Source organism: Lolium perenne, chromosome 3 (assembly GCF_019359855.2).
Source record: "Lolium perenne isolate Kyuss_39 chromosome 3, Kyuss_2.0, whole genome shotgun sequence".
NCBI classification, from domain to species: Eukaryota; Viridiplantae; Streptophyta; class Magnoliopsida; order Poales; family Poaceae; genus Lolium; species Lolium perenne.
The window spans coordinates 316801964-316818019 of NC_067246.2; the positions used below are offsets into that span (position 1 = coordinate 316801964).

The 16056-nt window shown below is 44.0% G+C and overlaps 2 protein-coding genes across 2 annotated transcripts; both read left to right on the forward strand.

Annotated features, from left to right (window-relative positions):
• The first annotated feature begins 5263 nt into the window (after positions 1-5263).
• On the forward strand, positions 5264-5983 carry LOC127340318 (transcriptional activator hap3). The gene is given in 2 exon segments (XM_051366087.1): positions 5264-5482; positions 5484-5983. Coding segments are annotated over 2 exon segments (507 nt in total). The 3' UTR covers positions 5772-5983.
• A 6623-nt stretch (positions 5984-12606) lies between these two features.
• LOC127340320 (uncharacterized) lies at positions 12607-13317 on the forward strand. The gene has a single exon (XM_051366088.1). It carries the CDS (start codon positions 12607-12609, stop codon positions 13315-13317), a length of 711 nt encoding a protein of 236 aa, XP_051222048.1.
• Positions 13318-16056: the final 2739 nt, after the last annotated feature.

Consider the following 16056-nt stretch of genomic DNA (forward strand, 5'->3'; position numbering starts at 1 on the left):
ATGCTGCCTCTTATGGAGTCGATACGAACTGGTACACCGACACAGGTGCCACAGACCACATCACCAGCGAGCTAAGCAAACTCTCCACCCAGGAGAAGTACAAGGGATGCGACAATGTCAACACGGCCAATGGTCATGGTATGCAAATCTCTCATGTTGGTCATTCAGTTTTGCATACCCCATATAGTTCCTTGCATCTAGACAACATCTTACATGTTCCAAGTGCCTCTAAAAACCTCCTTTCCGTTCATAAACTTACACTTGACAACGGCGTTTTCATTGAGTTTCATCCTTTTTTCTTTTTGATTAAGGATCAGGCCACAAGGGAGGTTCTGTTTAAGGGGTCCATGTCTTGGTGGTCTTTACCCTCTACTTCCAGTCTATAGTGGGGGCGCAAGGAAGCTTTCATCACAATAAAACCATCTTCATCCACATGGCATCGTCGTCTAGGCCATCCATCATCCTTTGTGGTGCATCAAATAATTAGGAAAAATGAACTCTCTTATTCGCCAGAAATAAATCCATATGTCTGTGATGCTTGTCAGTTAGCTAAGAGTCACCGATTGCCATACCACTGTATCCACTAGTGTCTCTACGAGTTCCTCTTGAACAAGTGTTTTCTGATATATGGGGTCCAGCACCTGCTTCTGCTGGTAAACATGAGTATTATGTCAGCTTTATTGATGATTTTAGCAAGTTCACCTGGATTTACTTGCTTAAGAAACAATCTGAGGTGTATCAAGTTTTTCTCAACTTTCAGAAATATGTTGAAGGAAAGTTTGAAAGAAAAATTAAAACTATGCAAACTGATTGGGGTGGTGAATATGAAAAACTCAATAGCTTCTTTCAAAAAGTTGGCATAGTTCATCATGTCTCATGTCCACATGCTCATCAATAAAATGGTTCTGCTGAACGCAAACATTGCCATATCGTTGAAGTTGGTTTGTCTCTTTTAGCCAATGCCTCCATGCCACTAAAATTCTGGGATGAAGCTTTTCTCACTGCCACATTCTCTATAAACCTTCTCCCTAGCAAAGTCATTCACTTTGAGACACCAGTTGAGCGCCTCATGAATACCAAACCCAACTACGAGTCTCTTCGTGTCTTTGGTTGCGCTTGTTGGCCAAACCTTCGGCCCTACAACAAACGAAAACTTGCGTTTCGATCTACACGGTGTGTTTTCCTTGGGTATAGCCCTCTTCATAAAGGTGTCAAATGTCTTGATGTCAAAACTGGCCGTGTCTGTATCTCTCGTGATGTTGTGTTTGATGAACACGTTTTTCCCTTTGCTGAACTTCATCCTAATGCCGGCCGACGCCTCCGTAATGAAATTCTTTTGCTTCCCACTGATATATCTTCATCCACTTCCACTATTGGGGATGCACAAACTAATGACTACATGCCTTTGCCTATTGTGCCTGTTGTCGCTAACCATGATCAGGTACATCACGAAGATGCAGTCTATGATGATAGTGCTTCGATTACGATCGATCTGATGAAAATTTCGCTGAAAATGATCAAGAAATGGCCCGGTAGAGCAAGAATAAGATCCTGCCCCGTCTACACCGCCACGGGGCAACGCCGGCGCGCGATCCCAGGCGGATTCGCCATCTTCCTCGGATCGGCCGCCGCTCGATTCCCCTGGTCGCGCCAATGATTGGCTACCAGGACGAGCCAGCGATGCTGACGCTGCGCCCAGTCCGGTGCCGCCACGCGCGTGCACCAGCCCGGCTCCCGCGCTGCCTTCTCCACCAAGAGCTGCTTCACCGCAGGCGGCACGTGCCCCTTCCTCCCCTCCCGCGACCGTGCCTCCGACAGATGACGCTGTGGCGCGCCAACCTGCGCCAGTCCTGCCTGCCTCTGCTCCTGCGGGATCCTCTGCAGCCCCAGTGCATGTGGCCTCCTCTGCGCCAGGAATGCGTACACGCCTACAGCAAGGTATTCGCCAACCCAAAATTTATAAGGATGGTACCGTGCGCTATGGATTACTTACATCTTCAGGAGAATCTCAACATTTGTCTGAAGCTCTTTCTCATCCTCAATGGCGGGTTGCAATGGAGGAAGAATATACTGCTCTCATGAACAATCATACATGGCATCTTGTCCCTCCTGTCCAGCACAAAAACTTGATTGAATGCAAATGGGTATATAGCATCAAAAGAAATTCTGATGGCACTATTGATAGGTATAAGGCTCGGCTTGTTGCCAAGGGATTCAAGCAAAGGTTTGGTCTTGACTATGAAGATACCTTTAGCCCTGTTGTTAAAATAGCTACCATTCGCACTGTTCTGGCCCTTTCTCTTTCCAGAGGCTGGAGTCTTCGGCAGCTAGATGTCAAGAACGCATTCTTACATGGTGTTCTGGAAGAGGAAGTTTATATGAAACAACCCCCTGGTTTTGAAAATCCCGATGCTCCAACTTACATATGCAGGCTTGATAAAGCACTATATGGTTTGAAGCAGGCCCCTCGTGCTTGGTTCTCACGGCTGAGTTCCAAACTTCATGATCTTGGTTTTATTCCCTCCAAGACTGATACATCTCTCTTTATATATCACAAATCCACTATTATGATCTATGTTCTGGTATATGTTGATGATATTATTGTGACCAGTTCCTCAGATGCAGCCATAGATATTCTTCTCAAGGACCTCAATGTTCATTTTGCCATCAAGGATCTTGGTGAGATGCACTTCTTTCTTGGTATTGAAGTGACCCGTTCTCCCCGTGGACTGGTTCTCACACAACACAAGTATGCTACTGATCTTCTTGAACGAGTTGGTATGAAAGATTGGAAGGCCTCGCCCACCCCCCTCTCTTCCACAGATAAGCTATCTCTCACTGAGGGGGAGCCATTGGGCACTGAAGATAGCTCAAAATATCGCAGCATTGTGGGAGCTCTTCAGTATCTCACATTGACATGTCCTGATATATCCTTTTCAGTCAACAAAGTGTGTCAGTACTTACCTACTCCCATGACATCTCATTGGACTGCAGTTAAGAGGATTCTTCGTTATGTGTCCAATACTGCTCATCTTGGTATTACATTTCAGAAGTCACGTTCTATGTTGTTGAGTGCTTTCACAGATGCAGACTGGGCAGGAGATTTAGATGACCGCAGATCCACTGGAGGTTTTGCCATTTTTGTTGGACCAAATCTGGTTTCGTGGAGTTCTCGAAAGCAACCAACAGTGTCTCGGTCAAGTACAGAAGTAGAATACAAAGCTTTAGCTAATGCCACAACCGAGCTTATTTGGGTTGAGTCCCTTCTTCGTGAGCTTGGTGTACGACTGACAGAAAGGCCTTGCTTATGGTGTGACAACTTGGGTGCTACGTCCTGTTGTACGCTTACAGGAGTTTAGACGTAATCTAAATCTTTATAGAAGTTTAGATTAAGGGGGGCTGTTAGACAACATGTATACCGTATAATGTACGCCATGGTAGAGGCTTTTTCTACCCTATATAAACACGTAACACGAGCCAGGGAGAGGTATCGTTTCCGCCCACAGGATACTCTACATATAAGATTTGGCCAAATATAAATGTTCCCAAGTTTAACCAGTTGTATGTAAAAATATATTATATTTAGAAAATCAACATAATACGATTAGTACCATTATGCAATGATACTATCATATCAACATTTGAATATGTATATATTGATATTTCATGCTGAATAGTTTGTTAAAAAATTATAATGCTTGACTCTAAGTCTCTAACTAAACTTTATATGCGAAATAATATGAAACTGATGGAGTATTAATACATGGATGGTTGCGGCCAATGGTGGTGACCCGGCCTTGGGAAAGAGTAGCAGCAGCAGCTAGCAGAGGCATCAAAAGATGAGTTCGCTACCCCCCTCCCTCGTTGGCTACCCAGCGATTATCCCCTTTTGGAGCGGTTTTATGCTTGAGAAGGCTGCAAATCGGGGAGCCTTTCGTAGCATCAAGTGGCCAACCCTCCATTGGCATCTACGCTCTATTTTTCTCTCCGGAAGCCCACAGGCCACAGCGCGGGTACTCCTGTTGCTCCTCTATACGCGTCGCCTTTGCAAAGGTAGTAAAGCTCGCGGGTCTCGACATTGATCTGGGAGGATCCACGGCCACGTGCCGCGGCGCTGGAAGCCATGATCGCCCGCCATGCGAGGCCGGCACGGCCTGTCGGCAGGTGTCGACAATCCACCACCACCACCACCATGTCCGGTGTACCGTCGTAAAGAACGCCTCCTCATTGGCGCGGCTAGGTTAGCACTGCATAGATGGAGCTCCCACAACGTCTTGGCGTTAACTTTCTTCCTGTCATCCTGTGTTTGCTCTTTGCACCCAACGCAACGCAAGCTGGTAAAGACGCTAGAGCTAGCTACTGGCAGCAACCGTAGATCCGTCGACTTGCGCATACCTAGCTAAACTGTGCTGCCAATTACTCTAGTACTTTCTCCGTTTCATAATGTATGTCGTTTTGGCCAACTATTTTTGTTTGATAAAACGTTTTACATTGTGGAACAAAGTGATAACATATAAAGTGAGAGCAAGTTGCCAAGTTCACATCGACATGAATGGTAAAGTGGTACTACGTAAAGTACTTACTAATACCTCCAACTTCAAAAAAAAAAAAAAATACTACTACCTCAGGTTCCAAAAACCAAGTTCTTCAAATTTAGTCAAAACGTAAAGTTCACTAAGTTTAACCAAATATATAAAGAACATATTAAATATATATGTTATGTGAAATACATAGATATATTTTTAGTTTTAGATTTATGGACGTTTATAGTTCTAGCTGTAAAATTGGTCAAACTTAGAAGGCACTAACATTTGACTAAGTTTATACAGCTTTTTTTTCTAGAACAGAAGGAGTGCTGAAAAGATACACATATAAGTACTCTACACTTTCTGCTCAAAATGCTCTTAGTAAATTATTTTTTATTGGGCAAGATGGTCAGTTGGATATTTTTATCCCATGAGCGAATAAATGTGGCGTCTACAATTATAAAATTAAAATTTCCCATGGAAGAATAAATGTGTCATCTAAAATTTAAAAATTAAAGACGAATCATTAACCCGCAAGGAATGATGAACGACTGCAACACTATGCCACGATATAACATTCCGCACTTTTTGAGCATTCCAAGAATAAAATAGGCAAAAAATTGCGGCTCTCGATGTATAAGTAGAGCCAGGTGTGGTAGCTACTTTTGGTGTGTCTGAACTGTATATATTGTTGAGACCAAGATCGCGCCCTTAACTTATGCATATACAAGATAGATATGAGTAGAGAGGATTTCATCAATTTTTCAGGTTTTACCCAACCGGGCCGTCTCAGCGTTCCTAGGGCATCAACCTTAAGCTTAAGCTCAGTCCCCGGAGATGTCAACGCGCAAGGAGGCCTGCTGCCGATCGCCAACATCGGGCGAATCATGAAGGGCATGCTGCCGCCGGAGGCCAAGGTGTCAAAGAGCTCCAAGGAGACGATGCAGGAGTGCGCCCACGGAGTTCATCGGCTTCGTCACCGGCGAGGCCTCGGAGCGGTGCCGGCGGGAGAGGCGCAAGACGATGAACGGTGACGACATCTGCCATGCCATGAAGAGCCTCGGCCTCGACCACTACGCCGGCGCCATGCACAGGTACCTCCAGAGGTATCGCGAGGGCGAGGAGCTCGCGGCGGCGCTCAACAACAGCATTAGGGCGCCGCCGGCCGATGACGACATGATCCAGATAGACGTCAGGGCGCAGCTGTCCATCTCTAGGGGCCAAGAGAAGCATGGTAGGAATTGATTAACCGTGGGCAATGAAGCAAATTATACTCCCCCGATCGTCGATCGATCCTCTCACGGGTTAATTGTGTGTTTGTTGCAATTTGTGTGTGTACGCTGGTGACGTACTGACGTGAACTAGCTCTTGTGTTTATGCACTACTCTCGTATTCGTGCGTACTATCATGTATTAACAGTGTACCCTTCTTTTGCAAGAACACTGTACCTTGTCATGCAATGGATATTTTCATGAAATGTTTCAACTTGGTTGTCGCCCACTTAGTCATGTAAAGAGTAGTAATAAAGTGCCCATTATCTAAAAAAAAGTCATGTAAAGAGTTTTATAAATAAATGAGTACTGATTTTTGTAGTGAGAAAAGTTCTATTTCTGTCAGAACAATATGGTATGGTTAATTACAAACCAATTGCTTAAAGTTTCGTGGGGTCAAGATGAGTTACAAACAAAAAATAACACTCCAACTGGATGTGTGCATACAACGTCATTCTGGGTAATGAAACCAAGACATTCGATCTGATATATTGGGTCTTTTGATTGCTAGCTCTCACGTGTAGACAGAGGTTTTTGTTTCCTCTCGAGAAGAGATAGACATGGGTTTTCCTTTCACGTTACTCTATGATACATGCATGGGTTGTATTAGATTCATGTGCACCTAGCAGCAAAAGAAGAAAGTTTGGATCAAAGAGCCCAAGAGGGCACCGAAGATTAGGGTAAATTTGCAGTTCACTACAATTTTGTAGGGGCCATCATTCCTTGAACAATTCCCCTTGCTTTTGTTTTCGAAATGCCACTATTCGTCGTGTGTGAAGAGCCCTACGCATGGTTAATATATATTTGTTCTTCGCAAAAGCGATTTTTGAAGCATATTGATGTTGGGCAACAAGTGTCAAGTTGCGAAGTGAGGGTTGCCCTGTAAACGCACTGCCTGATAAAATCACCTCGAGTGATGCAATGAATGATAATGTTCACATGCTCGGAGGCTCGCTTTATGTAAACTCTGCCCCCTTATTGGTGCTAGCAAAAGAGATCCTATAATAGCAATACCGGTCTAGTGGTGAAATTTTATTTGATTAGTCAATCAGCCGCCATTCAAAGCAGGTAAAGGAACCGCACTACCAGTATTCGGTGAAGTCCTTATTGGATAGGGTTTATAGTGATAGGTTATATAGCTTTTTGTATCATTTTTTATATATTTACGGAAAGAGGGTGGGGGCTCATTCCCTATCACACTGAGAAACACTTGTTGGAAACTTCAAACTATGTTGTGTGTGTATCCCAAGTTATCATTGATAGTTGTTTCGCTACAACCATATGTCAAATAAATGTAGTTAGTTTGGTAGTAGCCTTTGCCAAATTTTGTATACACAAGCTTTCTTCGTACTTATAGATAAATCCCATAATTGTATGACCCAACATACCACTTCATGTTGTAGTACGCAAGTCATTGATATAACACCAGTGAAACACCATTCCACGAGTATTATATCCAGCAGAGTGGTACAATAGAAATATTTGCGGTTCCAAGGCGAGTCTATAGAATTAAAGCACTCATTCTTACAAAAGATCATCACAACCTCATAATTTACAATGAGTTAAAACTGCAAATAAACTTCAAAAGAATAACTCATGGACTAAACTTTTTTCTAGATCTACATATAGAGATACTTGGTTGGCTATAGAACTATGACTGAATTCTAGCTACTTAGTTTCTAGGATTAGGGAACTGATTTCCTTCTACTACTCGTCTAGGTTTACACCATAGTGTATGTAGAAATTGACTTTGTTGACTCCTCTGACTGGTTATGTGCTTTGACTCCTCTGGTTGGTTCACTTCTACTCATAGTCTAGGATTCCACCATAACTATGACTGAACTTTGACAGTTTAAGTTAGCTTTAGTTTTAATCTATCATAAGCATGCTCTTGGTTTATAATTGTGTACTGATGGGTATGTTCTTTGGCATTGGTATGGCTTTACAATGATCTTATGATCTTATGATCCTCTAGATACTCTTTTATGTTAATTATCTACATGTTGGTAAAGTGTTTTAGTGCTGGTATTTGATAAGAACATCCACATACATACTTGTCCCGGTTGTTGGTGATGATTTTCTAAGGCTGATTACTTCTAGGTTGTTGGTGATGATTTTCTAAGGCTGATTACCACCCTGGTGTTCCAGGGAATTACTTGGTGGCTTTATCCATTGAAATGTTGTAGTGGATTATTTCCACTCATATATAGGTTTTGCCATGCTTTGCAGATGCTTTAGATTATCTGATCATGACCTGATCATGTACCTACCTGATCATGTAGTGTGCAAAGTATTGGAATGTATCCCATGTACAAATTAATTGCTTATAGAGGGATGCTTTATTTGTCGGCTTGCTTATACTTAAGCTGATGATCTTGTAGTTTAGATTATTGTATTTTATTTCTTTGCATAAGTGCCCATGTGCTTCTCACTAGCATAATTATCATGTGGTTCCTTAGATGAGTGTGCACATGATAATGATATGTTGGAGTGAGTCCTGGTTCTGTAGGTGCTTGTGTAGAGAAGAAATAAGCATTTACATTGGCTAGATGATCAGATGATGTTAAATGTTCATCCAAGATCTTAGTGATGCTTGAGTTGATTTTAGTGGGCATACATATGCTTGCTTTAACTGATCACGCAAAGGCCGAGGCAAAATCTTGAATAAGAACAGATACTTTTGAGTGGCCATTTACTCTCTCTGATGAAATTAGCATATCATTTCTATGCCATCTATGAGAGAATCAATTCTTCTAATCATCCTATACAAAATCTGGTTGCAGGGTGGTTGGATTTGGTGGATTGTATGATTCCCCTTTTATTTTCCCTCTGATGATCATGCATAAGCTAAAAAATAAATACCCCTCGAACTAGCTTGTATTTCTGGTAAAATTTTACCTGCTATACTTCTATAGCTTGGTGGCTGTTCTTCTGGCCTTTGAGATCCATATGTAGTTCTGAAACTGTTCTTGTGTGTTGAGGCTACTATTGTTCTTGTTGTTCTAGTGTGACCAAATGAGTTGCAAAGTGAACTTGCGAGGAAGCAAAATGAGGTCTGGCTAACATTCTTAGTACAATTACTGTAACTATGTAATGTTGGGCTATGTCTCTGAGGTTGATAACACATAGTTGTATGTGAGCTACCTACTTGCATGGTTCAAGTTTCAACCAGATACATCCCCGTGGTGGATATGCATTGGCTAAGAAATATCTACTTCTTTTGTACCCTCTTTCTTTTTAGTCCTATGCCATTTGGCATTTCTATTGTTTGTCTTTGTTGTGGAGGTTTCCAATTGGTGAAAATGATCAAGACTTAAGTTAGGCTTTTACTATTCTTTTTCATAATTTGTAATTCTATTTGTAATATTGATTTTAAATTTATTCATTGTATTAATATCATTGTATAATACATATATTCTTGAATTACTTGTCTTGTAAATATTGGATGATTATAGATGTAATTAAGTGTTAAATGCTCTATCAATTTTTAGTTTATATATTTTGTTTTATTAAACATGTGTATTTTACATAATGGTTTAGAATTCAAATTATTATTTGAATTTCTATTATTCAAAATTGAGTTGATTTTAAATTGTGTCCCCCAAAACCAAATAGTTCAACAAAGGTCACATTGAAGTACATCGCACTGATGTCAATGACCTAAGATAATTCCCATCAACACAAGCGAAACCCCGATCTCTTTAACTGGTTAAATATATGCGTGAAATTTCCTCGGGTTTTCGATGCATGAATACAATGCATACAACTGGGTTCGCTCAATTTTTAGTCTCGAAATCCTAGGACGTTACAAAAATATAAGGCTCTTCTCTTCACAACCAAATAGGTATTGTTTAGTTTTCATTTTTCAAGGTCATCGTAAGCAATCATCTATTGAAATATTCCTCCCTTAATATATGTATGTTGTGTGTGTCTTTGTAATTATGGAGAGGTGTGTGTAGGAAAACTTCTTGAGCGGCCAAGGATGGGAAAGAGTGTATAAACCACACATTTTGAAGGAGCATCATGCCGCACATGGGTGACGGAATTGGTTTAGCTCAACTAGCGGAGCTTAATGTAAAAGAAGTTGGATATGTGGCGCCCAGATGGAGTCACACTAAACATGTTGATGTTGTGGCAATGACATGTGCGGATATATTTGCTAGCAACAAAATAGCATGAGCATGTGTTTTTTTTCTATTTTCTAGCATGAAAATTAAAATAAAATCATGAATAATTAACAATATCAATTTATATAATATAATTATTAATTTTGATAATATTTCTACCATCTAGTGTTCATGTGTGTTAAATAGGGTGTTTACGCTGTTTGTAAAATTCGCTCGAATAGATGAAGTAATATGCATGTAAAAAAATCTTGAATAGTGTTCTATGGTCCATAAAAAGTTTATGTGTGGTGAATACGATGTTCATGTTTGCATAACAAATCCAAAACAAACATCCAGAAATGGCTTTATAAGTTTTCTTGACAATTATTAATCGATTTGTACATTTTCTATAAACATTGTCCAACGTTTATTAAATATGCGGATATATGTTCTTGAAAAATATATCCATGTAACTTGATAAAAGTTTACAACATCTCACAAAAAAAATACGATATGTATCAGTGCTAAATATTCAAGCAGATATTACTATCAAAACAAATTATAATCGAGTTACCTCAACATTTTTGTACATGACGTATCACAGAACAGATGGAAACTTATGGAATATATTATATAAAAACAAAACAAAAAATTAAAACTGAGGTGAACAAATATAAAATTGAGAAATATGAGAAGAGAGAAAATAACAAAAGGCAATGAATTTCGTTGGTTCATTGAAGAGCGAGACATAGATACTACTCCCATGCCTTGGTGCTATGGTGTCCATAATTTCAGCACCATGATTTCGAATAACATTTGAAACTTTTGAAGTGCAAATACACCAGGACAAAAGGGAGGTGAAAGCCCGGTCACTGATTTTTCTTTTGTTTTTTGAGAAGTCCCTGTCACTGATTAGTGACAACCGTGTAGAAACTGAACGCCATACGTTTAGAATAACAAACGGTGTCATTTAAAGGCTCCAGCGGGCGCGATGCATTTTATTGTCCGCGATCGTCCGTTTACGTCGCGCCATGATGCTAAAATGATCATTTTTATCCGCACGTCCGTTTGCATCTGAGGGTGGCTCTAGCGAGGCGACGCATTTTTTTACTTGTTTTTTTTCCTCTTCTCCATTTAAACATAGTTCCAAATATTATATATTGAAACATGATTTTACACAAGCTAATACATAGCTTGGAACATGGTTTACACAAACTAATACATAGTTTGAACCATGGTTGACACAAATAAAATATTTTTTAAAAAAGAAAACAGTTGTGTTGATTTTCGTATGTTCGCTGCCAAGAAAGAACATCCGAGGGCACACCCAGTCACCCAAACTGGAAAATCCAGCTGGTGACGGTGGCCCTGTTGGTTCTTTCGAGAAAGAACAACCAGAAACCTCCACTAGCGGCTCCAATTGGCTCGTAACCATATTCGCTGCAAAGAAGAACACTCTAAGTTCTAACTATCGGTGTCCGAGCCGGATTCGCCGGTGTGTTAGTGCCTGCGGCACGCTGTGTCGCCGAACATCTTAACGATCATCTCGTCATCACCCTCGTAGAGGAAGGTGACCTGGCAGACGGGCTCATGCTCGAGGTCGCGGGCGAACTTGTCCCACCCCGTGTGCAGGTACATCTTGCCCTGCCCATCGAACAAGACCTCGACATTTCACCGGTAGAAGTTGCAGCTGGCCTCCCGTAGCTGCAACTGCGCCGGTTCGACGACATCGACAAAATCAGCGAACTTGTCCGGGAGCCGTTTGATGCCGAGTGGATCGTCGTCGATGCGGAGCAGGAACTCGAAGCAGTGGTCCTCCTGCGAAGACGAGGAGGACGCAGGCGATGACGACCGTGGTGTCGTAGCTGCTCCACCACGGCGGCCCCTGCCCCGGCCACGGCCCCGGGGGCGCCGAGGCCCGCGGCCTCGACCGCCTCGTTGGCTACTAGGTCCCGCCATGGACTTTCTCGCGGGCCTGGCTGCGTCACAGGAAGAGCTAGACGACACTACGGTGGAGCTTGTGGTGGCTAGGGTTTGCTTTGAGGAGTGGATGAGGAAAAAAACGCGCGTCCTCTTTATATAGGCCGAAGGCCCGCGGGACGCGTGGCGTCGCTATTAACTTCGTTGGCGGAGCTGGGCGGCGGCCGCTCGGCAGCAGAGGCATCGCCATTAACGTGGCGTAGACTTCCGAAGTGACGCAGCGGTGCCAGTCGCTGGCGCGCTTGAGAAGACACATCGACACAGGGTCGCTACCAGGCGGGCCCGACGAAACATCCGCTAGACGCGAGCGAACACTTCCGCGTCCAGCGTCCGCAGAGACGCATCCGAGACACATACTTGGGCCAGATTTGCGTCGCCACGGACGGCCTGATCACTTTCCGTCGCCCCGCTGGAGGAGGCAGACGTATTTTCGGTCACGGCGACGCAACCGTTGGAGATGCCCTAAGTGATCCACGGTTCAGAATAACAGTACACGGGCCTGGCCTGTGCTTATAAGCTGAAGATGGGCCGAGTGAAAACTTTTAAAATCTTATTAAGTTTCAGGCCATAGCCCATCCGCGTGTGTGTGAACGGTTGAATGAATTGGCGCACCGCGTTCGGACTGGATTTCGAATTTCCAGCGAGACGCCGGTAGTTGGCGCCACCCGCCGGAGCTATATATAGCAGCCACGGATGGAGTGACCAAGCAACGCAACGCCGCCAATGGCGACAATTAGATCCGCCACGGCCCCCCCAGTCGAGCACAGCATCGAGGTAGACACGATCTGCTTCTACGAGCAGGCCGCCCCCGCCGGCCGATTTGCGGTGTGCGTGGCATGCTATCCGATGAGTTCCATCGGCTTCTGCAGGCTCGGCGCCGCGCTGCCCCACGAATCGGTTATGCAACCCGGCGAGAACTCCCTGACGACGTTCCTAGTCGCTGACCCCGCCACGCTCCGGAGCGCCGCCGCCTGCCATGGCGCCCTGCGCGAGATGCTGGCGGCGCTCCCAGAGCTCCAGTCGCTCCGCCTCGCGGAGGACGAGTGGGACGCTGTCGTGCCCGAGGATGTGGTGCCGGAGATCGTGGGCGTGGCGGGCCGTGCCAACGGCTTCATCTTCTGCTTCCATATGGGGGTGCACCGCCGGGTGATACACGACGAGCGGGGTCTCCTCATGGCGTGCAAGGAGTGGCGGCTGGCGGCATCGGCGCTGGGAGAGAAGGACTGCGGGATCTGCCTCGATGAACTCGAGCGAGAGTCCGCCGTGCAGATGACTTGCTGCGAGCACGCGTTCCACCGCCGGTGCATTTCCGAGTGGATCACCAAGGCGACGTGCCCCATGTGCCGCCGCGACGTCTGGCGCCCTGCCGTGCCGGAGATCCTTGAACTGTCTTTCGCCGGCGCGCCGGCTCAAGGCATGCCAGATATTGAGTAGTTCAATCTCGTCTTTTTTCCCAGAAACCAAGATTGTAAGGCTGGCGTCATTATTTGTCGTTGTTGAGATCGATCTTGAAGAAACGTCGGGGGTATCATGAATGTATCTTGCCGGCCGGCCGGAGACAATATCAAATATATCACTGGCTACATGCTTAGCTCTATGCGTGTTTTTTTTCTTCTTCTTTAGTGTCAACCAATTTGCATCTACAATGTTTCGATCCCAGTAATTTTGTGCAATTTCCAATATGGGGAAGCTCCTTGAGGTCTCATATGATTTTGGGGAATCACTCTGACCATGCAACGCCGATGGAATCCTGCACAACCAGACAGCCACACTCCGATCTGATGGCGTGCAAGACGTAGAAGTCGACGGAGGAGAACAAAGTGGACAGCCAGACCCAAGGGACGATCTTGGAATACGAGAAGGTATCTATGCACCGCCCGATCGGGTGGGAGCACCGTCGTGAAGCTCCTAGGCTGCTCGCTTAGCTTCCTTGTTCCTTCCGCTGGGGATTCAGAGATGGTTGTAAGACTGCCAACATGATCAATGGGAAAGATCGTGCTATATTGCAGCTTTGTGCGCTAGGGTTAGCTACTTGTTAGCATTTTTGTTGATAATCTTCTGTTGTTCTAGATGGATATTCTATGTGCTCTAGAAAATGGATAATTTGTGTTTGTGTAATAGGAAAAAAGAGGGGTTCTGAAAAAAAGTATAACAAATGCTTGAATAAAAAGGGTTTTCTTAAGAGAAGTTTAAAAGTCGGTGAACATAAAAGTGCAGCCATGGAAATATACACCTCTATGAAAAAAATATGGATCCATTATCATAAAACTTATTTTTTTGGTGCATCACACACCATTTTAGTGTTAAATTGTGTGTGACTGCCTACAACATGACACATCCTTCTTAAGTGAAAACATGTTCGATTGATTGGCATAAAATCATTTAAATGGGTGAGGGTTGATAGAAAGCTTACAAATTTATACTAGCAAAGGAGATCTTTACAAAACGAGAATTCCTCCGGTGAAGGCTGGAGTCACATAGGGAAGGGAGTTTCTGCAGATGAAGATCGAGTCCATCCAACATGGTCTAGTTTTTTTTAATAAAAAGAGTGATGTCATTTTGCACTATATTGTTTATGTTTGCTTTCTAATAGAACACTATATTTGGCACTTAGAAAATGGAAAATAATTATTTTAAGAAGTTGGTAACTCTCTTTGTAGATGTTGTTTACCATGGAACTATGGAATTATAAACCTATATGCAAAAAAAAATGAACCCGATATCATGAAAAACAAATTTGGTGCATCACACACCATTTTTGTTTTAAAACCTTGTGTGATTGCCTCCTGCATCACACGGATTTCTTTTTAAAAACTTATTCGGTTGAAATCGGCATAAAGTCAAAGCAGGTTACTATAGATAAAAAAAGCCTACAAATTCCTAATAAGTGGGCGTTATCGATCCAATATGGTTAAAAAAAATATTCTATAGTGGTACCATTTTGCACCATTTTGTTTATGTTTGCTTCACATAAAACCCTATTTTTGGCACATAGAAAATGTAGAATGATTTTTATATACAAAACATGGAAGCTCAATTTGGTACTAATGTTGTTTGCCATGGCAATGTATACCGTTGTGCAAATAATGGACCCATTATTATGAATTTATTTTTGGTGCATCAGTCACAATTTTTAATGGAATGTTTGGGTTTGTGGCATACGGGTCACCCGCTCCCTAACCACCCCTATGCAGCAGGTTTGTGCCCACCGCCGACTCCTCAAAACCCACCGCCGACTCCTCAAAACAGGCGATCGATATAGGTCTTGCATGTAGCTTTGGTTACCGGTGCTCACCCTCCTTGACCCATCAACCACCCCTATGCAGCAGGTTTGTGCCTACCGCCGACTCCTCAAAACCCTCCTCCTAGCACCTCTCCTCCAATTGCCGCCGCCAGGGGCATCGTCAGGCAAAGCCTGTGTGGCGTGGCGGTGCTTTTCCTCGACCGTTATTTAGGTCTCAGTGGCGGCGTTCACTTAGGCCCTCCATGCGGCAATGGTATGGGTGGTAGCAGTGAGGATGGCTAGACGATCTCGCGGCGGAAGGCAGCGTGAGGCAGTGGCAGGGTACATGTAGTCATATGCTCAGACGAGCCGCGATCTTCACATCACATGTTGTAGCTCGCTGTCTTTTTTTAGACGGAAGGCTCGAAATGATCCCAACTTTAATTAACGAATCCATCAACCGGCCAGGAGTTACACCAACACACACTCAAAACGCAAACCAAAAACTAACAACAAAAGACAACACAGAGGACGACCAAGCGCCAGGTTGAGGGAGCCCTGTCTTCTGTTGCACCGGAGCTAGCACGTTCTAGACCACGCCAACAAACCTCCTACACAACAACACATCGGCTCAAGGGGGACTCGACGACGGGCCAACAGCATAGCAGAACTTGAGGATCCAAAGGAGAGGGGGTCTTGTGGCGACACCTCCAAGAAGGTGCATGGCGCCCGAATGCGTCATCGTCATCGGCAGAGACCGAGGTCCTGCAAAGCTTTCACCCAGACCCTGAACCGCCACCCCCCGAGCTCGGGTTAGGTCCATACCAGAAGCACAACATCTTCCAATGGCATTGGGATAGGCACATCGGCCAAGACTACAACTAGACGCCGACCTAGCAAAGCCCCCCAAGGCACTAGGCGTGCCGTCGGCTCTGAAGTCAAGGCCGTGT

What these genes read in the sequence shown, in the direction of transcription:
- LOC127340320 (XM_051366088.1), top strand. Translation starts at nt 12,607, where the DNA reads ATGGCGACAATTAGATCCGCCACGGCCCCCCCAGTCGAGCACAGCATC.